General features: G+C 49.1%; 1 protein-coding gene across 2 annotated transcripts in view; it reads left to right on the forward strand.

Annotated features, from left to right (window-relative positions):
- The window catches only part of TFCP2L1 (transcription factor CP2 like 1), a 55,795-nt gene that overhangs the window by 13,183 nt on the left and 16,421 nt on the right, over positions 1-26,191 (forward strand). For both annotated transcript variants that reach the window (XM_045826089.1, XM_045826090.1), the window contains exons 3-10: positions 14,280-14,356; positions 14,867-14,972; positions 15,629-15,735; positions 16,794-16,946; positions 20,004-20,114; positions 22,522-22,613; positions 25,334-25,388; positions 25,476-25,569. In XM_045826089.1, the coding sequence (XP_045682045.1) occupies positions 14,280-14,356; positions 14,867-14,972; positions 15,629-15,735; positions 16,794-16,946; positions 20,004-20,114; positions 22,522-22,613; positions 25,334-25,388; positions 25,476-25,569 (795 nt within the window). The remainder of the gene's footprint in view (positions 1-14,279; positions 14,357-14,866; positions 14,973-15,628; positions 15,736-16,793; positions 16,947-20,003; positions 20,115-22,521; positions 22,614-25,333; positions 25,389-25,475; positions 25,570-26,191) is intronic.

Here is a 26,191-nt window from a genome sequence, read left to right on the forward strand (position 1 = left end):
TTCCCCTTTTCCCCTGAAATTCCTTCCCCTTTCCCCTCTGGTTGTTGTCAGCCTGTTCTCTATTTCAGTGTCTTTGGTTATATTTTGCCTGTTTGTTTGTTTTGTTGTTTGGGTTCCTGTTAAAGGCGCCATCATATGGTCTTTGTCTTTCACCACCTGGCTTATTTCACTCAGCATAATGCTTTCCAGTTCCATCTATGCTGTTGCAAAGGGTAGGAGCTCCTCCTTTCTTTCTGCTGCATAGAATTCCATTGTGTAAATGTACCATAGTTCTGTGATCCATTCATTTACTGATGGGCACCTAGGTTGCTTCCAACACTTGGCTATTGTAAATATGTGTGTGTGTGTGTGTGTGTGTGTGTGTGTGTATACACACCCAACATAGGAGCACCCAAATACATAAAGAAAATCTTAGAGGACTTCAGGAAAGATATTGACAGCAACACAATTATATAGTAGGGGATTTTAACACCCCACAGTCAAAAGTGGACAGATCTTCCAAACAAAATATCAACAAAGATATTGTGGCATTGAACAATGCCCTAGATGAAATGGCCTTAACTGATATATATAGAGCCCTTCATCCCAAAGAAGCTAAATACACATTCTTTTCAAATGCACATGGAACATTTTCAAAGACAGACCACATAATAGGACACAAAACAAGCCTCAACAAATTCAAGAAAGTTGAAATCACACCAAGCATTTTCTCTGACCACAAAGGACTGAAACTAGAAACCAACCCCAAGGGAAAAAACCCAAAACACTAAAAATCATGGAGATTGAATAGCATGCTATTAAACCATGAATGGGTCAAGAATGAAATTAGGGAAGAAATCCAAAAGTTTCTGGAAACAAATGAAAATGAACTCACAACAACCCAAAACTTATGGGACTCAGCAGATCTTAATAAATGTTATTTCTCTTCTGCCATTAAGTTTGGCTATTTTTCATGGGTGTTTGGAGGGGAGAGGAGCAGGGAAGAAGGTCAGGGGTAAGAAAAACCCCTTTACACTTTACCCTTTGTAAGTGGATCCCTGAGTCAGGTTTCAGGTGGATTACGGTAGAATTAGTGCTTAGAAGAACCTATGCAGATTATCTGCTCTGAACAAGGAATGCACTTTTGTATTTTGTTATGTGTCAAAGTAGCCAGTCTACACAAGTAGGTGCCATGATTGTTTTGACCCATGTATTTCACAAGAGAAGGAAGGAAGCCCAGAGAAAAGATGAATATTTCTAGGCCATTCAACCTGCTAAGGCAGGGCCAGGTATCAGCCCAGGTATGGACAGTTTTGGAGTTTGTAGAGGGCACAGGGAGAAGGACAGGTGTTTCCTTGTGTTAATTAGGAACTGATGTTCCTACCTCTTTTTTTCTCAGGGCTGTGTCCCTCTCACATGCCCCATGGGGCACTCTTCCTGTCGGACCTATCTGGCAAAGAGCCCATTGTATGAGAGGGTTGGTGTTTCTTGGCTGGAGGTCAGAGGTAGACAGTTGGCCTCTTTTTCTACCTTCTGTTTTGCCTGTCACCTTGACTGTCATCTTACACATGAATGTCCTTTGCATACCATAAGGGGTATCTCATTCAACTATTTATTGATGGGGAAACTGAGGTCTGGAGGGTAGAATTGACTTGTCAGCATGTGTCATGGGTTCCTGACATTTCTCTTGGATTGCAGTTATGTCTTCCCTCCAGAATGGCTCTAGAGTGGTATTTGGCCTTGAACCAAAATGCCAGGAGCATCAGAACCTTCCAGACTATGTGGTTCCTACTGTGTTAGAACTGGGAGGGGCAGGAATCTGTTTTCACTAAGCAGCCCAGTGATCAGATGCTAGGGTGTACTGGGATTTGTTAGCCACTGCTTTAAGGGTACTGCTGTTCTCCACTTTTTTCTTTCTAGAAGGAGAGGGATGGACCTTGTAAAGAAAACGTGGACCCTGCTGCATTCACGGCTCTGTGCTTTGCAGGTCAAGGACCTTTGTGTACACAGTCTGGGGCTCTGTGCCCAGGTAGATTTGGGAGGTTCTTGACCTTCCTTTGCCAGAGACCATGTTTTGGAAACTTCTTACTGGGTAGTTAGAGGACCCTTTGAATCCTGAAGGGGAAGGAGAGACCACACTTAATCTGGGAATTCACAGAGCTGGGCAAGACCAGACTCCTTAAGTATTAGAGTGAGAAGGGGCCTAAGGCATCTCTGATGACCTGCTACTGAAAATGTGGTCCTTGGAGCAGCATTACCTGAAAGCTGGTGAGAAATCCAGAACTGTGCATCTGTTGCAGAACAACTGAATGAGAACTTGCATTTTAACAAGATTCCAGCGATTTATGAACATGTTAAGTTTGAGAAGCACCAACCTAGCTTAGGCAGCCCCCATCTCACTCCTGTATTACAGATGGGTGAACAGAGGCCCAGCAAGTCTGTGTGACTTGCCCCGGTCACAGAGTGACACTTTACTCTGATCTCCTTTTTTAAAAATAGTTCTGTTGGGATACAATTCACATACCATACAATCCACTCATTTAAACTATACAGTTCATGTTTTTTAGTACATTTAACTAAATATATTAAACTATTATCACAACTAATTTTAGAACATTTTTCTTCCTGAAGTAAACTCTGCACCCATTAGTAATTAATTTTCATTCTTTCCCTGGTCCTAGGCAACCACTAATCTACTTTCTAACTTGATAAATTTGCCTATTCTAGCCATTCCATATAAATGGCATGGCACAGATGGCATGTCTCTTGTGACTGAGTGCTTTCAGTCAGCACAACATTTTCGAGGGCCACCGACACTGCAGCGTGCATCGCTACTTTGTGCCTTTTCGTTGCCCAGTGACCCTTTGTTATATGGATGTACCTAATTTTATTTATTCATTCTTTAGTCCATGGACATTTGGGTTGTTGCCACTTTGTGGCTGTTACGCATATGTTGCTGTGAACATTCATGTACATGTTTTTGTGTGGACCTGTATTTTCATTGATCCTGTGTATAGACACCTAGGTGTGCAATTTCTTGGTCACATAGTAACTCTATGTTTAATGTTTTGAGGAGCTGCCAGACTGTTTCCCAAAGTGGCTGCAACATTACACATTCCCACCAGTGTATGAGGGTTCCAGTTTGTCCACATCTAGCACTTGTTATTGTCCATCTTTTTGGCAAGTGATGGCAGAGTGATGGAACTGCTTCTGTGGGCCACTGTTGGCCGGCCGCTGGCAGCACTAAAAGCCGGGGCTCAAGGCAGGGCTGCATAGCCTCAGGAGCAAACTGAAACCCCATGAGGATTTTCTGACTCTCTTCTCTGTTCCTCCCTGGGGATCTGCCTCATGCTGTTTCTTCCCACCAGCTTCCCTGCCTCTATGACTAGAGAGCTGACAGCAAGGCCATCAGAAGCTGCTGGCAACACCTGGGGAGGCTGCTACTCTCGTTCCCTGCTTCCAGTTCCACATTCCCAGGGAGGGATTGTTGGCCAGCTAGGTGGCAGGCTCACCTGGACTGGGTGTGGCCTGACGGCTGGGCCCTGTGTAAATACAGCTGCCCCAACCCTTTCCTTTTTCTACTCTGGAAGCAGCGGCTAACAGTGGAGTGGTTTCCTGAGGTGGTCCACCCGTGCCTCTGGAAGGCCTGGGGGTCAGAGGGAAAAGGAGGCCTTGGTTGTCTCAGGGCTATACTGACAAGCCTGTTGACTCCCAGAGGAAGGAGAATCCTTTATCTATCTTGCCAGAGGCGTCAGGCAGAAAATGGGCTGGCTGGGGCCAGACAGTGATGGTTGGAATATGAGCACCCAGGCTGTCTGGCTCCCACATCCAAGATCTTGACTGATCAAGGGCAAGTAAATACCTTTAGCCTCTGCACGGACATGGGTCCAGGGCTTGGAGGGAAGGTGCCTGGGTGAGTCACAGTTCTGACTTTATCTTAGGGATTTGATTTTCTACTCTGTACTGTCCTTTCTCATTCTAACTTTGGTGTTTATACCTCTACCACCTGTGGAGGGCAGTATCTCTGTCTCCACATTCTTGCCTGCATTCTATAATGTCTACAGTTTGAATTTTTTCTAATATTCACACGGAAAATTAGCACTTTATTTTTATTTACACTTACCTACTTTTTAATAGCAGTAGTAAAATTGAATGTCTTCTCATTTGCTTACATGTATTTCCTTTATATGTGGCTCTTTTTTGTGGCCCCTTTGCTTATGGACCTGTAAGGACCATCGCATTAGGTGGAACTATATGCATTTGCCATTCTGTAACCCAGAATGGGTTGCAAAATTAGTGAATTTCCTAGGAACCAGCAACAACCAAGTATAAAATAGGAAAAAGAGATACCATTCATAGCAAAGCAAACAGTTTTTTAAAGTGCTGACCAAGTGCCCAGGGGTCCAGAGGCCCTGGATTGAGAATCTGCCAGCAGTGCTTATGAGCTGGCTCACGCCTGGGCCCTTCTCGTTTACTGTCCACAGTGCTGGTTGGGGCTTGGGAATCCAGGGCATCATGGGGAAGAAAAAGAGAATAATTTTAGACTGAAAGAAAAGTAAAAAATAGTACCAAGAATTCCTGTATACCTTTAACCAGCTTCCCGTAATGTTAGCATGTCATCATGGCACAATTGTTGAAACCAGGCAGTCACACTGGTATGAGTCTGTTCACTCTCCTACAGTCTTTATTTGAATTGTGCCAGTTCCTCTATTACTGTCCGTCCTGTTCCTGTTCCAGGTTTCTGTCTGGGGGTCCCACACGGCACTTCACGGTCATGTTTCTTCAGTGTGCAATCTGTGACAGTCCTTTAGTCTTTTCTTGTCTGCCATGAACCTCACACTTCCAGAGGTCTTACCAGGCAGTTTTGTACATGCTCCCCAATTTGGGTTTCTCTGATGATTTTAATGATTTGACTGAGGTTATGCATTTTTGGCAAGAATGCCACAGAAGTGAAATTGTGACCTTGGCAGCACATCATATTAGGGACTGCGATGCTGAGCAGTCTTCCTGCTTGATGATGGCAGTAACTTTGATGATTAGTGTCCACCAGGTTTCTCTACTGTTTTTCCCTCTGTAATTAATAAATATTTGGAGGGAGGTACTTGGAGACTAGGCTGATATCTTGATTATCCTTAAATTTGTGCCAACTAGTTGTAGCATCCATTGGGGGATCTTGTCTGCACCGATTTTTATTTATTTCCCTCTTCCCACATTTTACAGTTGGAATGCCATTTCTCTTCTCTACCATTCATTTATATATCTATACTTATTATATCAGTATAGACTCATGGATATTTATTTTATTCTGTGGGTTAAAATTCAGCATTATTGTTCTCTAGTTTATTGCTCAAATTGGGCCAGCTGTGGTCATTGGGAACTGCTTTAGATTGGCTCCTTGGCTGCTCTGACATGCCTCCCTCCTTTTTCTGAGCACCTCCTCACTTTCCATACTCCAAGATGCTTAAGACAAGAGGAGCATCTTGTCCCTGCCCTAGCCTGAAACAGTTTTTCTCTAAAAAGACTCCAGGATATGACTTATGCTTTTACTTCTGTGCACATGCACACGCACACTCACTATCTGCCAGGTACTTGTTGGAGACCCGTTGTGTGCCAGGCATGGTGCCGAGTCCCGGGCATCTGTATGTGTTCTTGAGGAGGCGGAGTGCCTCGCTCAGGGTCGCCTAGTGACAGGGCCTCAGGATTGGGATCGGGTCTGTTGATGAAAGAGCCTTTTCCCTGAAGCATGCCTGTGTGTGAGTGCTGTGTGTCCACAAACTTGGATACTGTTGGATGTATTCAAGTGACAAGACAAACCACACATGCCGAACACAGTGTGAGCAGCGTTTGCTCTCTCTGTCTGCCATTAGGACAGGAGTGTTGGTGCCCAGCCCTCCTCTCTCTGAGGTAACGATGTCCTCCATTATGTTTTATGTGGCATTAATTATCCAAAGCAGTAACTGTTGGAAAGTAAACAACCTGTAAATCTTGGCTGGCCAGGGCAATTGCCTCCTGTTCTTGGGAACATCGTGATCTGGGCAGGAGGCCCTGCACTGGGTTCCGCTCACTGGGCAGAGCCTCTCTGCGGGAGAGCCTGGTGGGCACAGCCCAGGGGAGGCAGGAGGGGGGCCTGTGGGGGCAGTGCCTGCATCACAGCAGCCTGTCTGGCATCCCCCACCTCCCTACCCCCTGAAACCTTTGAGCCTCCCCACCCAAACCCCTTCTGGTGGAGTCATCCCTACCTGGGTGTATGTCCCAGCCTAGCTGTTTCCTGGCTGTGTGACCTTGGGTGGCCTTGGGCAGCAGGCTCAGTCTGTGTGTGGAGCTGTTGTGAGGGCTGGAGCAAAGTTGTGCAGCACTGAGTACAGTTGCCTGTGACGGGCGGGCTCCATGCAGGAGGGAACATTTAACAGTCATTGTTTGGAAGTGGTAGTCATGACTGGCACTTGTTGGGTACCCATTACACACCGGGCTGCAGGACATTATCTCATTTAAGCCTCATGGCAGTTCTGCAAGGAACAGTTTGTAGATGTAGAGAGTGAGATGCAGAGAGGTTTGTCAACTTGCCAGGACATGGAAGAGTTTGGCTCAACTCTGTGTGTCTGACCTGATCTCAGATCCTCTTTACTCTCTTGCCCTGGACCAGGCCACAGGCTGTGCTGAGTCTTCCCCACTACCTTGGCCACATCAATACTGCTCTGGGCCTTGGTTTCCTCACCTCTAAAATGGGCACAGTCTTATTGTACTTGTGGGTTCTCAGGGTGGTCTCCCAGAGAGATACTGGGTTGAAGGACCTCTTCATGTCTGACCACATGAGGCATGACCTCATGTGTTTGCTGTTCTATTTATTAAATGAAGACTATTTTCCCCAAGACTATTTTCTCCTCTATGATGGGCTTTTGGGCCCCAGCCAGGCACTGTAGTAAAAATACCGATCATTGTCTTGGTGGGCATCTGTTATATGCTTGGAACAGGATGTGGCACTCCCCCCTTTTTGTTTTGTATTTTTTCAAATCTGTATGTATATATTCTTAGTTTTTAAAAAGCTGATGCTGAAGATGTATATAATTTGAAAGGGAAGTGCACATAGGGATATGTATATAACATTTAGAAATAAAAGTGCAGTCACATTGTGTACATTATCATTCAGCACTTTTCTGATGGGATAGTTAGGTCACAGTCTTTTTTATTTGCTATATTGATGGGTATTATCTGGATGCCCAGTAGGTTGTGACACGGTATCTCCCACCTCCAGCATGTGTGACAGCCCATTTCCCTATCTTCAATCCCCGTAGGATGTTAGCAGTCTGTGAAAACGTTGGCAAGCTGAGAAAATTATTTGAATTTGACATTTCTTTGACCATTGTAGAGGCTGAACATCCTTCACACACTTCTTGGTTTGGCTGACTAGTTTCAGCTCTGTTATTTGCTTTAGGGAATTTATATCAAGTTCTGCCACCATCAGTTTAAGTCTGTCACATGCCAGTACTGTATAGGGGCTTGTGTGTGTGCCCGTGAATGCACATGTGTGCAGATTGGTTTAGGTAAACTGGTAGCTGGTGTCAAGAGCTGCCAATCTGGTTGAGGAGCTGCAACTTAACCATCATGCCAGACAGCTGAGGGGCATAGTTGCAAGGTGCCCAAAGAAGTTGGGAGGAAGGAAGAGGTCCTCAGGAAGACTGAACATCCTGTGAAAATTCAAATAAAGTTTTACTGGAACACAGCCATGCCCATTCACCCACATATTGTCTATGGTGGCTTTCTTGTTACAGAGGTAGAGTTGAGTAGTTGTGAAGAGACCTGTAACCCACAAGGCTGAGAATAGTTACTGCTGGCCCTTCACAGAGCAAGTTCGGTGATGCCAGGCCGAGAGATGTTGGATGTTGTGGGCTGCATGAAAGAAGAGAAGGAAGCAAAGGTTTATTGAGCACCTGCCTGGGCCAGGCACAGTGTAGAGTGCTGAATGTGTGTATTTCATTTATTTTTCTTTGGAAAAGTTTTCTCCGCTATCCCTTATTCTCATTGCCCTTCTTCCCCCATTTCTATGTGGGTTGGAGGGGACGAAGGGCAAAAGGGTGGGTTGGGGAAGAGAGAAACTTCTAACCCTTTGGAATGGCTTCAGGACCCTTTGGTCAGGGCCCAGGTGGAGGCTGAGGCTCCCCACTGGGCCTGAGTGCAGCCAAGGAGCCCCCACCCCTCCCTGTGGGCTGAAGTTGGAGTGCTAAACTGGGTGGGGCCCCCAGGGCTCAGCAGGCCACTGCTGATGGGGGTGGGGAGGTGTGAGTACAGCCTGTGACCACTCTTCTTCCAACTCCTGCCATTCCAGGCATTGGGCTCCTCTGGGCTAGGCTGGTGGCCACCTGTGGAGGGCTAGTTTACATCACCAAGTGCTGACCCAGGGCTCCTCCCCTGCTTTAAAAGGCCCTTAAAAACTCCAAAGTAGAGGGTGGGGCCAGAGATATTAGAGAGAATTGTCTAAGGGTTTGAGGCTGTGGAAAGTCCACCACCAGCTGGAAGGGCCCCCTGCACTATCTATCAGTGCTGACAGATGTGGAGGTCCAGCCAAAGACTTCCTGTGTACCATCCATGCTGGATGTGCCTTCAGTTCTCCAACAACTGTCTGCATGGAAGTACCAATGTCGTCCACTTTTCGGAGACGTGGAAAATGACGCTCACAAATGGAGCCATTTACCCAAGTGGTGGGCGCAGTGGTGAGCCCAAGCTCCAAACCTGGGTGCTAGGGGTATGTAGGAGAGCATTGCTTGTTGCATATCTATATAAGTTATACAATAACTGTTTATGGCATATGATTATGATTTCGTACTTGCAGGTGTGACATACACTTTAAAAAATTAAATTTAAAAAGTGAGTTGATTAGGCTCTTCAATGTTTCAGAATGTTTTTAATTTCAGTAGCAAAATTGTAGGGTGGTATGTGAATGAGTGGGGTGAATACAGTACAGTAGTGTCTCAGGATGCCCTGTACCAGCACCTCAATGGCACACAGAGGGTAGTGGTGGGGGTGTATAGTGACTGCTGAGCAAGGAACCCAAGGGACCCTCCCTCTAAGGTGGGGTTGGGGAGTCAGAAACATAGCCTCAGTGCAATGCAGAACAGCAGCTGCTGGCTCCAGTGTTCTCCCAGTCATTTAGTGTGCACGATGGAAGTATTTGCATTTCAGACTGCCTGAATTCTACAGAGAATGAGGATGGAGAGTTATGCTCAACACAGGGTTTTCAACCTCACCCAATTTGTTTCTAATTTTTAATTTTTTTCTAATCCTGTTACCGCTCCTCCTCCCCAGAAGCAGAACCAGCTTGTGAAATCCGTGTTGGTTTGCCTCTCAGTGCACATTCTCAAACTTTCACTGTTTGCCTTGTCAGCCGTGATGACGAACAGTATTGTTTTGTGTGTCTTCAAACTTTATACAGATAGTTTGATATATATCACCATGTACTTTTTTTGTTTAATATTATGCTTCTGAGATTTCTCCATGTTTATGTGTGTCTCTAGAGTATTTAAGTGTCATGTACTAGTCCATTCTCAGTCAAATGATAGAATTCATATATCTAATTTTCTCTTGCTGGATCTGTAGGCTGTTGACATTTTTCCCTGTAATCAGCAGTTTTTGCTGGTCTCCCAGTGCATATCAAATGCTTCCTTAGGATTTGCCTCTAGAGTTGGAATTAATCTATTATGTATGGTGTGAGGTAGGGATTTATTTCTCCAAATGAACAACCAGTCATCCTGCACTCTTGAAAAGCTCTCTTTGTTTCTCACTGTCATAGATCAAGTTTCCAAGAATCGGAAAGTGTATCTATGGGCTCTTTGTTCCTTTCCATCGGTCTGTTTGTCCTCATGCCAAAATTGACATGGTTTTGGTTACTGTAGTTTTTGGGGTATTTTAAAGGATTAGGAATGTGTGTTTTATGGAGACAGATGTATCAGGAGGAAACAAGTATGTACTTCTTGATTCAGAGAACTGAGGTCATGGGGCATGAGGATTTGACCTTAAAGGAAGGGGAGGGCTTAGAGGTCATGAAATAAAATGATTATCAAGAAATTCAGGGGGAATGAAATAGACAGACTCCTTGAATATTAGAACCAGAGGGGTCCTTTTGAAGACACTAGATGCTGTGTCTTCTAGTGTGAGTAGTTTGGCTTAGTGTTTAGTACGTGGAGTGAGAGAGACCCAGGTTTGATCTTCAGTAAGATACTCAAGCCCTCTGGATCTGAATTTCTCCGTCTATAAAATGGGGTCAATAATGGTTTTCCTTCTGGATTGTGGAGAGCACTGAGTGCATTGTAGGAGTTTAGCAGTGTTCCCATGCAGGCTGGACAGCAGGTGACTGGTAGTCACTTGTTACTCTGTTTCCTTGACTCTCAAACCAGCTTCCCTTCCCCACCTCCATTTCACCATGCTGAAATTAGAACAGTGATTTATTTTTTTTCTCTCTCAGATCACTGCTTAGAATGCAGGAAACAGTATTTTGTGGGCAAGAAAAGGGAGCCAGCATCTTTGAGGTCACCTGGCAGGCTGAGTTGGTCATCCTTGGAGTCACCTTTATTGTTAGTCCTAAAGGGAAGAAGGAAGGAGAAAAACACCATCTTCACTTGGGATGGCAAAGGTAGGGGTGCTTTAAATGCCATGAGACAATGTAGGCATACATTTCTTCCTGTGCAAATAACTAGCTTCCAGAAAGGAGAAGTTGAGGACTATAGACCTGCAAATTCCCTCTGAGCAGCAAATGACACCCACCACGTAGGATGTGGCAAAGACTGTGATAGGCTCTGGAAACATTTCGTTTCTGCTCCTGGCTCTGCCACTGACTAGCTGTGCACACGTGCCCAAGTCTGGTAACCCCTCCAAGGCTCTGCTTCCTTCTCTCAGTGGGGCTCATCCTAAGTGCCCCCACTGATGTGTTCTGAGACCCAGGTGACTTAATACCTGTACAGGCTTGGCCCCTGGATAAGCACCCAGTGAGTGGGTGAAAGCTGTTAGTTATTGTTCCCCAGAGGCACACCTCTCCCCTCCTACCTCCTTGCTATAGCTTTACTTATGGGAACTCTCTTATCCATTTGTCCCTCACTGTTGATCCTGCCCACTCTTCAGATTCTATCTCTGATGTCATCACTTTGCTCAAACCGTGTTTTTTACTGTCCCTCTTCTCCATTCCAGGTGAGTGTTGCCCATCTCTTAGAGGGATTTTTCAGATTCTGCTTTTTATTAGTATTTTTCTTGTACTGTTTAACACACCCCAGAAAATTGCTAACCCTTTCAGGGCAGGAGTATGTCTTTTGTAAACCCTCTAGTTGTAGCACAGAGCAGCACAGCAAAGAAGATGAAGTCATATTCAAGCTTTTGCTGAATACCTACTATGCATCAAACAGTACAGTGGTGAGCAGAACAGTCTGTGCCTTCACAGAGCCCACGTTTCACGGCCCCACCCATGCCCCAAGATGACCCGGCCAAAGCAGAGACATGCCTGTGTGCTTCAGGTTGGTTTAGGTTTCACGTTGCTCATCTGCTGGTATTTGACCTTGAACAGTGGCCTTCTGGATGGTGCTGTGCTGTGTGAGAACGGAGCTTGGGGAGGCCAGTGTGCTGGCACTGAGACAGGCATGGCGAAGGACGCTGGCTGTCTGTCCTGCCTGAGGCCTGTGTCGTACCGTGTGGCCGGGAGGAGCTCTAGAGTACAAGAGTGGGGGTTGAGGAAGGGATGGCGCCAGGCTCAGGTCTCTGCTGCTGGTAAAGGAGGCTGTGCCCAGGGTCTGAAGCCCCTCTTAATAAAGCTGCTGTGTTTGGAACAGCAAGTGCCTCCTGCTGGGCATAAGCTGAGCTTGCCCTGCAGAGCTCAGGGTCAGTATTAATTGGGCCCTGGAGCCAAGTAATGATCACTTGGGCCTTGGGCCTCAAGTCAGAGCCTGTTACTTTCTTCCTTGGGGAAGGTGGAGGACACTGGGAAAACCAGCTAGGGTGTGAAATGCTCCATTTTATGCTGCTGTCAAGGGAGTGCTGGCTCAGGAGCCTGGCAATGGGTGTCACAAGTCTGGCTCTTTCAGAAAGTTAGAAGTGTTGGTTAGGTCAGCAAGACCCTTCTGTGAGTTGCGTCTTCTGAACTGGCAGGTGGGCAGGACGACAGTTTGGGGTTGGCGCCACTGCCCTCTGACGTGATGTTCCCAGGGCACTGCCCTGACCTGGGCCATGGTGTGTTCATTAAGTGTCCCCTGGTCCTGTGTGATAGGCTGGTGAATGCCGGGTGGAAGGCCCCACCGTCCTGAGAAGAAGGGAGTGCCGATTGGGCATTCCCGGGCCGGCCAGTGTCGGCAGCCTGGTTGGGTGCGGGGTGGTGAGCTCCCTGGCGCACAGCACCCTGTCCGTCCTGCCAGCTCTGGGGCCTAGCAGTGCACGGCCTTTAGCACATAGCTGTTGCTCAGCAAATGTTTGGAATGAATGATTGAGTTTCAGAATGATTTTCTTGGCCATTCTGTTATTCATTGTGTGTATTAGTTTCCTGTGACTGCTTTACCAAATTACTGCAAACACATTAACTTAAAACAATGAAAGTTTATTCTCCCAGAGTTCTGGAGGCTAGAAGTTGGGAATTCGGCAGGCCGTGCTTCCTCTGGGGGCCTGACTGGTCCTCATCTCCTCCAGCCTTCGGTGGCTCCAGGTGGGCCTGGCTTGTGGCTGTATCACGAGGGTCTCCACTCCCACATTCACATGACTCCTGTTCTTTGTGTCTCCTGTGTGTGGCTCTTACAAGGACACTTGTCACTGGACTCAGGGACACTTGAGACAGTCCAGGATGCTTTCCTTATCTCATGATTTTTAACTTAATTGCATCTGCAAAGACTCTTTTTCCCCCAGATATTGGGTAACACTGGTTCTGGAGATTAGGGTATGGACTTACCTGGGGATGGGGGCACCATTCAGCCCCCATAAGGGGGTCCCAGGCGGTCTTAATATTTTTCTAATAATTTCTCTTTTAGTTATTTTAAGATTATTAGCCACTGGGTTTGTGTTGTGCCTACTTTGTTGTTCGATTGATATATATATATATATATATTCATTCTAGATTTCACTTTTCCCCCATGATTTCAGGTTCAGAAAGTCTTTCCCTACTAAGTATCTGATAAGTAGTCATTCGTGTTAAAATAAAACCTTGAAATTAACTTTTAAATGCAGTGGTAACTTGTTTTGATGTCTGCTGTGAGGTGAGGGTCTGCACTTTGGAAAAAATAGCTAATCTTTACATGTGGAAAAATTTAATAGACCTAGACACATACACACAAGCACAAAGAGAGGGGCACACCTGCCAAGCCCAGGGTGGCGGGTGGAGTGTGGGTCTGGCTGAGGTCAGGCCCCGGTGCCGGTCCGGGAGCCTGGGCCTGGGCGTCAGGGCCTTACTGTGCGGTTTTTGTCATTTCTTGGGAGTCTTTCATTGTTTAAAACATTTTTAAAAAATTGTGAATCAGATTTACCATACCAATTATTAAATCATTTATTCCATTATTTGTGAAACATCTTTTATTAAGTTGTGATACGTGCTAGGGTGTGTTAGAATTGTGGTGAAATTTACGTAACTTGGGAAAAACGGACACCATTTGATACATGGTCTTTCCATCTGGAACCCTTGCGTGCTCCACTTACTCAGACTCTGCTTTACCTTTCCAGTAAAATGTGTGTAGTTTCTTCATAGATACTTCTTGTTTGTTATTGTAGATGAATCCTTGTTTTCATTTATATCCTTTAACCAGTTTGTTCTGATTATATGTCACCAAATAGAATCACCATACCCTTTCAAATACATGAAATTCTTTTAACTTGGGAAAATGCTTTTCATTGTGCAGTTAGAGACAATGTGTAACAGGCTCCTCTGTTCATTTCATTAAACCTGCTCTCAGGAAGTGTGTGGTCAGTTTCATATGGATTTAAGTAGCTGTGCTCTTTATCCAGGTGTGTGGGGCATTCTTTATGAAGAAATAATATGAAGTTACTTTCCATAAATTTAATGCTAGCTAACTATGTTTTGTCTGATTCTATTTCTTTAACAATTATAAGAGGTGCTGGTTCTCAAGGGTCCCGTGGTACGTTCCCCTGGCCCAAGCAGGCTGGGTGGGCAAACGTCACTGTCCAGGCCAGAGGGTGGTCGGAGCTGGACGTGGACTTCCTTCCCTGTTTTCTTCCTTGGCTGTGAGGCCTGGGTGGGCACTGAGGAGGTTGAGAAGGCCTCTAGCTGGGGGAGCCCCTAACTTGAAAACACTCAGAAATGAGAGATGTACCATTAACTCTCCTCCTAGGTCAGTCTTATGAAATTCGGCTGTTGGAGAATCGGAAGCTGGGAGACTTTCAAGATCTGAACACAAAGTACGTCAAGGTAAGTGTATGGGGCATCCCCTCTGCCTGGGGTTGGTTGGGGATGTGTTGTGGGGGTCCGGCGTGGCCTGGGGGCTCAGGAAAGGCTCCGGAGGAAGAGTAGACTACCGTTCCCAGCAGCATGCTTTCTGAGGGAACAAGGACAGGTTGCAGTGCTGGGAGCCAGGGCCCTGGGCAGAGGGACCAGGCTCTGTGCTTTAGCCTGCCTTTGCCACTTACTGAGCTTTTCTGAGCTTCTGTTTGCTCATCTGCACAGAAGGATTTATAAATCAGCCATGTATGTAAAGCACTTAGTAATCATGGACAAAAGGACAGTCATCAATATTCTTGTTGTTAGTGTGATTGGGGTTCTGTGGAGCAGCACACGGGCTACGGAGCTGGGATGGCGGTTCCAGGAAGAGTGGCCTTGAAGGGCAGGGGGTGTGCCCTGGCTCAGAAGGTACAGGTGGGTTCCTCTTGAGTCCCTCTTGGCAGCCACACCCAGCTGTCTCCTGCCTGCCTTCCCTCCCAGAGCATCATCCGTGTGGTTTTCCACGACCGTCGGCTGCAGTATACAGAGCACCAGCAGCTGGAGGGCTGGCGGTGGAGCCGGCCTGGAGACCGGATCCTGGACATCGGTGAGTCTCTCTGCCAAGATGAGCCCAAGATGCTCCCACACGTTGGGGTTCTTCCTGAACACCACCTGGACTGTGCAAGGCATCTTAGTGCACTCCTGCCTTGTGGGCAGCCCTGTGGGAGCTGGCAGGGGTGAACGTGCTACCAGGCCTGCTCTCAGAGTGTCCCCCTTTGGTGGGAAAGAAGGGCAGCTGGAAATCAAAGACCTGCTGTCAAGGAGTCCAGGGAAGGCTTCACAGAAGGATTATGCATTAAAGGATTTTGATAAGTGATGAAGTAAGGATGGGCATCACAGGTGGGCAGTGGAAATGGCATCGTGGGGGCTCACGCAGTGGCCACAGTCCTTTATTTACAGCTGAGACCAAAAAGGTTTCAGAATTCAGAAGTTAGAATGATGGCAGGGTGTGGTGCACGGACCCATAGCATCGGGACAGGCCTTCCACGGGCACAGCAGTTTTCGTGCAGCAAAATAAAATGGCGTAAAGACTAAGTAGCTTCATGGCAATTCAAGTCAGGCTTTCTGCCAGAGGAGTTTTATGAAACTCAATGTCTGAACATTTGTCATTTCCAACGTGGTTAGAGAATTGGGCCCAGGAGGGGTGCCTCCTTCAGCACTGGGAGTGACTGACAGTTGCACTCTGTGTGTGTGTGTGTGCAGATATTCCACTGTCTGTTGGTATCTTGGACCCCAGGGCCAGCCCAACCCAGCTGAACGCAGTCGAGTTTTTGTGGGACCCTTCGAAGAGAGCCTCTGCGTTCATTCAGGTACGCAGGCCGGAGGTCACCCTCCGTGGGAAGCCAGAGGTGGGGTCTGTTGTGCAGTTCCTCAGGATCAGCCTGCGTGGACCTGCGGGGTTCCTGCTCTCTGTTGTGAGGAGGGAGGCTGAGGAGGGAAGAAGTGTGGCGTGTCACATAATCAGAGCTAGTTGGTCTTGGGGTTGGGAAAGCACTAGAATGTTTTGGAATCCTGTGTGGGGTCCACTTATAAATATGTAGGCTTTTTGTAAGATCAAGTATTTCCTAGCATACATAATTTGAAGTTAAAATTTTTTCCATAATAGTTTCTGTTATTAAATTAATTATTTAATGGTCAAGTCCCTGGTGTGGGTCCAGCCTTGGGGTAGATGTGGCAGAAGATGGAGCTGGCTGAGGGCGTGGCCACAGGCCGTGCTCCAGAGCTCACCCTGCCTCTCTCCCTCTCCTGTGGCCCCTTTGTGAGCATCTTGTCAGTCAGATACCAAATATGCAGCCTTTACCTCAGTGCCCATTCATAATAATCACTCAGTAGAAGGTACTGATCTTTTTTTCATAAATACAGTATCTTTGTTGTATTTTAAAACTATCATTACCATATAATTGTATTATAGTAATATGTATTGTATTAACACAGTATTATAATAATAAGTGTACATCAAGTGCCTTCTGTGCAGCCAGAACTTAGAGAAACATGAAATGGCTCCAGCCTCATCCTCTGGCCTGGCCCAAGGGCCCTGGATGCCAGGCTGTGTGGCATGGAGCTGTGGCCCCCTTCCGTCTTTAGCATATGCAAGGGAGGTCTCTGGGCAAGGAGTGAGGGTAGGGCCCTTGGGGTCAGTGGGCCTGGAGCAGTAGCAAGGACTTAGCTGGTCAGGCAGGGCCTCTGAAGTCAAAGGACAAAGGTGGGAGGGTGTGTCATTTGTGGACAGGTGAGGGGGAGACCATCTGCTCGACAGTGGGCAGCACTGGGGAGAGCAGGGTGGTTGGCAGGCAGGATGGAAGCCTCCCTGCGAAGAGGAGCCCGTCTTGCCCTCTCCTCACTGCCAGCCCCACGTTTCCCCTTACAGGTGCACTGTATCAGCACAGAGTTCACGCCAAGGAAGCATGGAGGCGAGAAGGGAGTGCCTTTTCGAGTGCAGATTGATACATTTAAGCAGAACGAGAATGGGGAGTACACCGAGCACCTGCACTCTGCCAGCTGCCAGATCAAGGTGTTCAAGGTAGGGTGGCCACACCATGCCCGCCGGCAGTCTGTGTGCTTGGGTGTGCCTGCGCTCCCCTACCTGCAAGTGACATATAAACGTTCCCACAGTTCCACGTGGAGGCCTGGCAGGGAGCTGGGCATCCCTGCAGCTGGGCTCTGCCTGTGCTCCTGCATGTGCTGGCATGCTGGGCCCACAGCTGTGGCACCCTCCTCAGCTTTCACCGTCACACATGTCAGTGCACATCTCTACTGTGTAAGAATGATTGGAGTTGCACATTTTAAAATTTTGTTTTCCTACCAAGAAAACACTTGGGCTTTCCTCACAAGGAAAGACAGGGACTGTGCCATTTATTTCTCTAGCACCTTCTGTGGAACCTGGTGCACAGTGAGCACTTACTTGGCAGTGATGTGAAGAACACGCCAATCCCAGCAGCTGTAGGAGAAACAGAGCCAGAGCAGATGGGTCTGCACGTAGGAGACTGCCCAGCCGGGCTGCCGGCTCATCCGCACTCGTGGATCTGGTGCCACGGCCATGGGCACAGGATTCCAGGTCTGGCTGGGCTTCCAGTGATGCCACCTGCATGGGAGGGCAAGGTGCGGCAGAAGTGCGGGTTTGTCTTTCCTGCCAGAGAGGCAGCCCCCTTCAGAAACCTGCTTGAGGCTTTGAAAGCTTTGAAGTCGACCTCTACAGGAAGCTAAGCTTCCTCCTCTGTCTTCAGTTGCTGCTGCAACAAATTACCACGTGTTTAGTGGCTCAAAACTATGTACATTTATTGTCTTTCAGTGATGGAGCTCAGAAGTCTGATATGGATCTCCCTGGGCTAATGTCAAGGTGTTAGCAGGCTGCATTACTCCTGGAGGCTCTGGGGGAGAAGCCTTCCTGGCCTTTCCGGCTCCTCAGCCTCTGCATTCCTTGGCCCTAGGCCCCTCCCCCATCTCCAGAGCCATCAAGAGGGGGCTCACACTGTGTCACTCTGACTTCCTGTTCTCCCTCTCTCCCACATTTAATGTCCCTGTGATTACATTGGGCACCCCTTGGGATGATCTCAGATCATCTTCCTATTGTAATCTCACACTGTTAGCAATCTCAATTCCATGCAAGTGTACCCCTTCTGACACACTTACAGGTCCTGGGGATGAGGACGAGTTCTCAGCCGACCATGGTGCAGTGGGCATTGTAGCCTCAGGTCTTACTGCCTGCTCCACGGGCTCATGTTCTGGTTCACCATGGGCATCTGCACTAGAGCACTGCCAGTGGTCTTTCCCTGGGCTCCAGTCACACCTCTGTCCCTTTGTATACACACGACATCCACCCTCAGATGGCGGTTAACGTCCTCGCCCAGGGGCGTCCAGTGTAATCCATGGCTCTGGCAGTGTGTGCTCTGCAGCTGAGACTATGCTGGGCAGTAAGAGAGAGGAATGGGGTGGCGCCTCTCTGCCCATGGAGCACCCAGTCCTTCCCATGGTCCCTACTCACTCCCCTTTCTGCACCTCAAGGCAGAGAAGCTCAGCTGTGAGGGCCCTGCCCACCAGGCTCCTTGACCATGCATCAGGTATGATTTCAGAAACTGGGCCAGGAGCTGCCATGTCTGAGTGACTCAAGAACAGTCTTGACCTCTCCTGTAGGGGAGTATCACCAAAAACTGGCTCCTCAGAATGCCTGAGGAGGCACAGCACCTATCCACCTGTGCCCATTCACAGAAGCAGTTCAGACAGGTGTTTACAAGTGCCAGGAGGGGTCCAACCAAACCTTCCACCACTCACCCACTCCTAGTCACCTCAGTTCCTGTGAAGCCCCCAGCTTCTTGGAATCATGCCCTGAGGCTCTGTGTGGGGTAACAAGGCATCTGAAAGGGAAGACAGGGTCCCTTTCTGACCGGCCAGCTCCCTGTGGGTGTCACTGGGGCTGAGTGCCATTCCCCCCAACACAGGCTCAGCCTGCAGTAATGCCACCTTGCTTTGTGTCTTCTGGACGTCTTCTCGGGAACTGGTACATGGAGATGGAGCGGGTGATAGGTGCTCAGCGGCCACATTCCTGGCTCTCCCACTGAACACTGGATCTGCCATTTATGTCCCCGTGTGACCCTCCTGCAAACCCACCTCTCTTCAGCATGGGCAATACTCTGAGCATTGTTCCCTAAAATCCCTTGGGCTGGGAGCCAAAAGCTGTACCTGAGGAAGGTGCACACAGGATGAAAATCCTCAAAGGTGCCATTCAGCCTGGGAATGATTCTTGTTTACTGACTGCCCACCGTGCGTGGTACGCTGTGCACATAGTAACTGCCCTGCCCTGGGCTGCCAGGGGTCTTGGTGGCTGACCTCACCAAGCCCACTGTGAATACCTAGGAGGTGAGAGTCCCGAAGGTCCTTGTCAGCCAGCCTGCTGGGGCCAGCCCGGTGGTGGCGCATACCTGGGCTCTTCGCATCAGGACTTTCAACCTGGTCAGCACTTGCTTCCTCTCCAGTCTTAATGGAACACTTGAGCCTCAGTGTTCTCACCTGTAAATGGGGGGAATAACAGTACCTGTGAGGCGTGGACACCGGTGAGTTCCTCAGGCTTACTGGCACCCAGGACAGGCTCTCTTAGGGCAGAGGCCTCACCTTGCATGTGGAGTGTGAACCTCGAGTGGCAGGAGCCCTAGGGCTGAGCATGGAGGCCTTCGTGACGTTTCTGGGAACTCCCAGCCTGAACAGGCAGGCCAGACCCTGACCAGCAGCCCCTAACTATTTCTTTTCCCTTCATTCTCCATAGGTGACCCTAGGAGTGCGTTTGGATTTGTCGTGACTCCTAAGGGTTCCCTTCTATGAGCAAGTGGCCATTGGTAAAGATCTTTTCCAGGCATTTCCCCATGAGCAGCCTAGTGGCAGGACCCCTGCCTTAAAGAAGGGAAGGGCTCCAGGAAGGAGGACTGTGTATCTGATGTCTGGGAAGTGAGAGAGATGCGGTCCTGTTTGCAAGAGGCTGCCTGGGCTCTTGCAGGCTTTGGGGGCCACTGCTCAGCCCTGTATCTTTTCCTGATAGTCATCTCTGCCCATTTTTCACTAATTGGAACACTGTGCTTTGCATTTGTAGCCAAAGGGAGCAGACCGGAAACAAAAGACCGACCGGGAGAAGATGGAGAAGAGAACCGCCCAAGAGAAGGAGAAGTACCAGCCGTCCTATGAAACCACCATTCTCACTGAGGTGAGCCGGCCAGGGTGCTGTCGGATTAGATTCTTGGGAGATTGCCCGCTTGGGTGAACGCTTCCTTTGAGAGCACCCATTAAAGTGTGGTGTGCTCTTGGGTGTGGAGCTGTGTTCCTCTGATAAGGCCCAGTGGTCAGGAAGGCCTTTCAGAGATAACTGCTAGCTCTCTGCTGCCATTTGCACTTTTCAAAATTGGCATTTTTTAAAAAAAATAGGTAATAGGTCCAAAATTCAAAAGGTAGAAGAGAATGTACGTTAGAAAATATCTCTCCCAGTACTTTTCCAGCCTCACGGTCTCCCTCCCCAGGGCAGCCAGCATCTCTGGTTCCTCCCGCATCTGACCTGACTTCCTCTGCCACTGAATCCAACTGGCCCACGTTCTCACACCAACAGCGCACACAGACATACTGTCCTGTACCTTGCTTTTATTATTTAATAGCATATCTTGATATCTCTTCCCTATCTGTTCATAATGAGCTTTCTAGTTCTTTATCCAGCTACATTGCCTTTGTCATGTGGTGGACATTTGGTTGTTTCCAGCTCTTGGCTTCTCAGACAGGTGTGGGAGAAGTTCTGCACATGGGCAACAGGTCTGTGGGCTTCCATTCTCGGAGTGGGATTGCCAGTCACAGGGTGTGAGCGCTTGCTGTTTTGTTGTTTGGGTGGATATCAGAACACATTTTCTTTTAACCCTGACGCTAGTCCCAAACTGCCCCAAATCCTTCTGTTCAGAGTACTCTGAGATGCTCACTGTCTCAGACCTGCTCTCCTGTCACAGGTTGCTGCTGCCGCCACCTCTTTTCTTACTGTGCCCTGTCTCTTTTTTTAAAGTGTCCCTTGCTGCGTTCTGCCATCAGGCCAGCTCGTACGTGTTGGTGTGTGTTCACCGAATAACTTGACTTACTCAGAAGGCCCCCTGCAGATCTGTAGGGCTCAGCAGGGCCATGCTGGGGTTAGGGTGGTGTTACAGGCCAGGCCAGGCACAGAGTGTCCCAGAGGACAGTGGCCTGGTCCTGGCTGACAGGCTGTGTGTGGGCGTGCGTGTGCACCTGTAGTAAGCCATGTGCAGAAGAGTATTTGCAACAGGCAGTGTGGAATCTAATTTTGTGGCAGAGACAGATGTGTACAGGTGTTTTATCTGAGGGTAAGAGTGGCCAGAGAATCCTGTCCCCACCCCACCCCACACCCAACCCAGTGCTAGATCAGAGCTCAGACCAGGAGGTGTTTTCCCAGGTCTAGATCCTGCTTGTGCTGCTTGTGATCCCCACCTCCTGCCCATTGCCCTCCATGCTCTCCTGGTCCTTCCCAGGCCAAGCCTCACTCAGCCTGTCTACCCTGGCTCTTCCATGACTCCCTCAGTGGAAGACAGGTGTGTGTGCTCACACAAGGGCCATCCGGGCACAATCACTGTGTGGCATGGTTGGTTGAATTGCCTGCCTGGCCCATGACCTCCTGAGGCGATGGCTTCCCTTGTATTGCCCATCAACTCTGTTCCTCTGGATTTTATACCAACAGATTCCAGCCCACACTCATGCCAGAGGTAAACGTTTACCAGCCCCATGTTTGGTGGGCAACAGACAGTAGATATTTAGGAATGCTCTCTGTGGGCCCTCTCTGAAGACGTGCCATCACAGGGAAGGCAGGAAGTGAGCGCTCTGTCCCCTGGCCTCCCATCAGGCCAAGCCTGTGTCTGCTCGCTGTGGGGTACTCTCACATGCACTCGTCTTCGGAATTTGCACAGAAAGTTCTTTGAAGTTGAGGATGACATCTTCTTGTCCTGTGCCTCCCTTAGCTCATAGAGGATGCCTGCAATGTCCTGAGTGCTCACTGGACTGTGTTGCAGAGGGGCTGCTCTTGGTGGATGTGAAAGGTCATCAGCATGTTCTTTTTCAAAATAGCTCAGGTTTTAATACTGGCCTTTACTGATGATTTTTTGTTTGGATGTTGTCTGTGGTCTCCTGCTCCCTACTTCATACATTTACACCCATTTTTCTGCACCAGGAAAACCTGCTTGAGGGCAGCTTCTCCATTCTGTTTTTCTCTCTGTTTTCTTGTGGGCCCAGGAATCATGTGACTGACGATGTTTCCCTCTTTGGTGTGACTACTAGGAAGCTCACAGAGAGTGTCACACTTAGCTTGCTCTGCAGATGGCCTGTTGAGCGTTTGGTCTCTGCTGCTGTATTTGATTCTTTGGTGTGGCCCTAGTAACCCACCTGTCCTGGTTTGTGTGGCCATTGGGTAAATGCAGGCTAAGTGGGGAAGGGATAGCAGCTTTCCATGTCAGCTTTGGTGGATGCTTGCTTGGGTGATCCCTCAGCACTGGGGATCAGCACCTCAGCAGGTCCAGCTCCTTCCGAGGGCCACTGTCCTCAGGTCACTGCTGCTCTGTGCTCTCTTCCCACAGTGTTCTCCATGGCCCGACATGGCTTACCAGGTAAACAGCGCCCCATCCCCCAGCTACAACGGCTCTCCAAACAGCTTCGGCCTTGGCGAAGGGTATGTGTGACCTTCTCCATGTGGACTCTGGAATGATGATGGGTTTGGGTTCCTTTCCTGGTCTTCCTCTCTGAGTCTTCTCTCCTTTTGTAGCCTGGCATTGATTCAGGTTTTACGGCAGCTAACTGGTGTTGCATTCACAACTATTTTTATCCTTTTTATCATTTTTTGTGTTCAGACACACTTCTATAAACGTTGTCTGGTAGGGCAGCAGCTGAGAACCCACCCTAACCCCCTTCCTCCAATAAAGGCAGAAGCTGGCTTACTGGGCACTGGGTCGGTGTTGTGAGATGGCCTGTAGGCACCCCTAGGCAGAGTGACCTGCCTCCTAGGCAGTGTGGCCTGGGGAGGCAGTTGCTTGGGTAGACAGTGGCTACACGGGCCTTCTTGGGTATTTGTACAGCCCTTGTGCACACTCACCGGGTATCATGGGTCAGCTCAGGATCCTCTCTCCTGGGTTTCAGAGCTTGAAACCCAGAAGAAGCCCCCCTGCTAATCACCTAGCCCTGCGGCTGCACTGACTATCCTGACTCCAAGGTGACAAGAGTGCTGAGCTGATGGGCAGCTGCCCCGCTTGTCCCAGGCTGCACATTGCAGGACCTGCAGCATCACTGTGGCACCTCTTCATGTCCTGCTCACGGGGGCGGGGGAGGCAGCGAGAATGCTGAGCAGGTTTAACAGACGAGTGAGCGGGCTCCTTGAAGCCTGTGCTTGGCAGACAGAGAACTCAGCTAATGGGAAAGCAAGACATGCACTTGATTTACTGGGTGTCACCCTGAGAGGCAGGTGACAACAGAGGTGTACATTTAAATTCAGGCAGAGCTAGCCATAGGTCTGCACCTTCGGGGGGATAAGTTCCTTAGCCAGCCTCAGCCTCAGTTTCCCCACTGTAAAGGGTGTAAGAATTTCCTGCAGGGCCAGTGGGATGTGTGCAAAGTACCTGGCATCCTGTGGACACCTGAGGAAGTGCAGGTGTTGTACTGACGACTGGTCTAAGGGCCATCCCTGTGAGGGTCCTCTTGTTTCTCATTGTGGCAAAACAGACGTAATATAAAACTTGCCGTTGAAACATTTTAAGAGCATAGTTCAGTGACACGAAGTAGGTCAGGTTGTAGCATTGTTACAGAACAGATCCAAGGCGGGGTACGATGTACTATTACCGAACCACCCACCCCCCGCACCCTGACTAGGTTCGCTGTGCCTGCTGCTACAGATTTGTGCAAAGGAAAGGAAATGTTTATTTAAAGCTATACAGACTTAAAGTAGTGACCCAATGTCTTCATTAAAATACTAAAGTCCTTTAGGATACCCACAAAGGCACACAGTCCTTCCTTCTCCCTCTGCCCTAATCTGGGGTACTGTATCTCAGGAAAAGAAGCAGAAGTCTGTGATTCAGGCTCCTGGCACCATCAGCTGTGTCGCCACCATGATCTCCAGTTAATCCAAAGCCATGTGGCACCTTCTCATGGCCTACCAGCTCCTTTCACCCCTTTTCTTCCAGGCAAAGTCTCTCCTGCTTCCTAAGCCACGTGGCAAAGGGGAGCACCCCAAAACCATGCAGTCCTCTCGCCAAAGCTGTGGGGGTCCCCACTCTGCCAAAGCTGCATCTGGGTTTAAATCCCTGTGCCAATCTTCCTCTGCAGCCACATTTCCAATTCCTACAATAGGTTACACCTGCCAGCATTCCTGTATCCTTCCAGCTTTACTGGGCTGCCATAGTGAGTCTTGGACAGGAGTGGCCCCATGGCATGGAGCCAATCTTCTCCAATCTCTCACGCAGGTGCTATATCCAGGGGGAGTTGCCTCCCAGTTACATCTTGGGTGGAAGTCACTTCCATCCCCCTGGCTCAAAGCATGGCCACAGCTATTTAACATATCTATGAACCCAGTTAAAGGCTATAGATATGTTAAATGGCCATGCCAGAGGTTAGCTGCAAAGCCATGGCTGTACAAAATGGCTTTGCATGTTCCTGCTCCATGTGTCCCTTCTCCCAACTCACACCTGTGGGGGGAAGGGGTGAGGATATCCTATATATCTTTCTAATATTCCTGGACACCTTGAGTTCTGGACCCCATTACAAATCCCTATTTGGGGGCCCCCTTTGGGCTGCACCCTGTTACACTATCACCAATGTTCATGCGGGAGGCCATCTTAAATACATCTTTCTCTCAATTTAAACCCAGGTGCTCAGGTCTGTGCCTCCCTTGAGTCCACCCCTGATGAGGGTCAGAGGGGAAATACCATGAGAATGTTTTTCTCATAGATGACATCAAGCTGGGGGTGCTTGTTCACTGCGCAGTGATTCCCCAGTGCAGGGGGGGCCTCCTGTGCCCTCTCCTGCCACCATGGAGTGCAGTGCTCGGCAGCCCCTTTGTTTGGCTGCTGCTGCCCGGCACTGAGTCACTGTGGACACTGCCACTCCTCAGGTGGAGGCTGGGCTGGGAACTGTGAGGGGGAGGAAATTCTGACCGAAAGGAGCCCTGAGCCTGGGGTGGGGGGCTCATTGCTGGCTGGGACAGCACGGCTCATTTGTCCACACCAAAGAGCTCATTAGGGATTGGATGGTGGCTCCTGCCCGCATTCCTCTGACTCAGGGGAATTCTCACTCAAAAAAAGCCTCTGAGCTGAGGGGAGTAGGAACAGCCAGCAGGGGAGGAGACCCTCATAAGCCCCAATGGCGCTCGTTCTCATTGCTCTCATCTCCTGTTCTCCTTTTCAGGAACAGCTCACCGACCCACTCCCACCCAGTGGAGGCCCTGCCCGTGGGCAGTGACGTAAGTGTCTGTGTGGGTGCTCAGGCTGCCTATCCCGTGGAGCAGACCCTGAGCAGTCATCTCAAGGCCCCCTCTCTCTGTGTGCAGCACCTGCTCCCGTCAGCCTCCATCCAGGACGCCCAGCAGTGGCTCCACCGCAACAGGTTCTCGCAGTTCTGCCGGCTGTTCGCCAGCTTCTCAGGTGAGCATCTCCAGACCCACAGGGATCTTGCAAACACCAACAAGGCCACTTAACCTTCCAGGACTTGCTTGCCCTTGGTGCCTGTGGGGCTGTGGTTTTAGCCTGGGGACCCCGAGTAGTGTGAGTCGCTCACTCACGCTTGCTGACCTGTGCCAAGTGCTAAGAATTGGAGTCCTGTCCCTAGAACTTTCTGATCAAGTGTGGCTTTAAGGCAGGATCATCTGGGTACCTTTATCAAGATCCCTGTCACCTGCAGGGTGGGCTCTTGTCTGCCTGGGTAGGGCCCCTCAGCCAAGCAGACCAGTACATGCTCACAAGCCTCCGTGGCATTTGTCCTACCAAAATGCTGCTCATCACATGGTGTCCAGGGCCACAGCCTGGAAGATGGAGGTGAAGCCACTGGTGAGAAGGGAAGGCTGGTTCTTCCTTCTTTAAAAAGTTTTGAAGCCCTTACTTTGGGTCCATCAGGCAGAAGCCCTGTGCTCGGGGCTCTGGGGTTAAAAGGATAAACTGAGCATTGAGCCTTGCCGCCAAACAGAGTCAGTTCAGAGAGAGAGGGACCAAACAAGAAGGTGGCTCTGTGGGACATCTCTGGCAGCGGGAGGAAAGCACCCAATTCTCT

This window comes from Phyllostomus hastatus, unplaced genomic scaffold (assembly GCF_019186645.2).
Source record: "Phyllostomus hastatus isolate PE091 unplaced genomic scaffold, TTU_PhHast_1.1 phas_scaffold_60, whole genome shotgun sequence".
NCBI classification, from domain to species: Eukaryota; Metazoa; Chordata; class Mammalia; order Chiroptera; family Phyllostomidae; genus Phyllostomus; species Phyllostomus hastatus.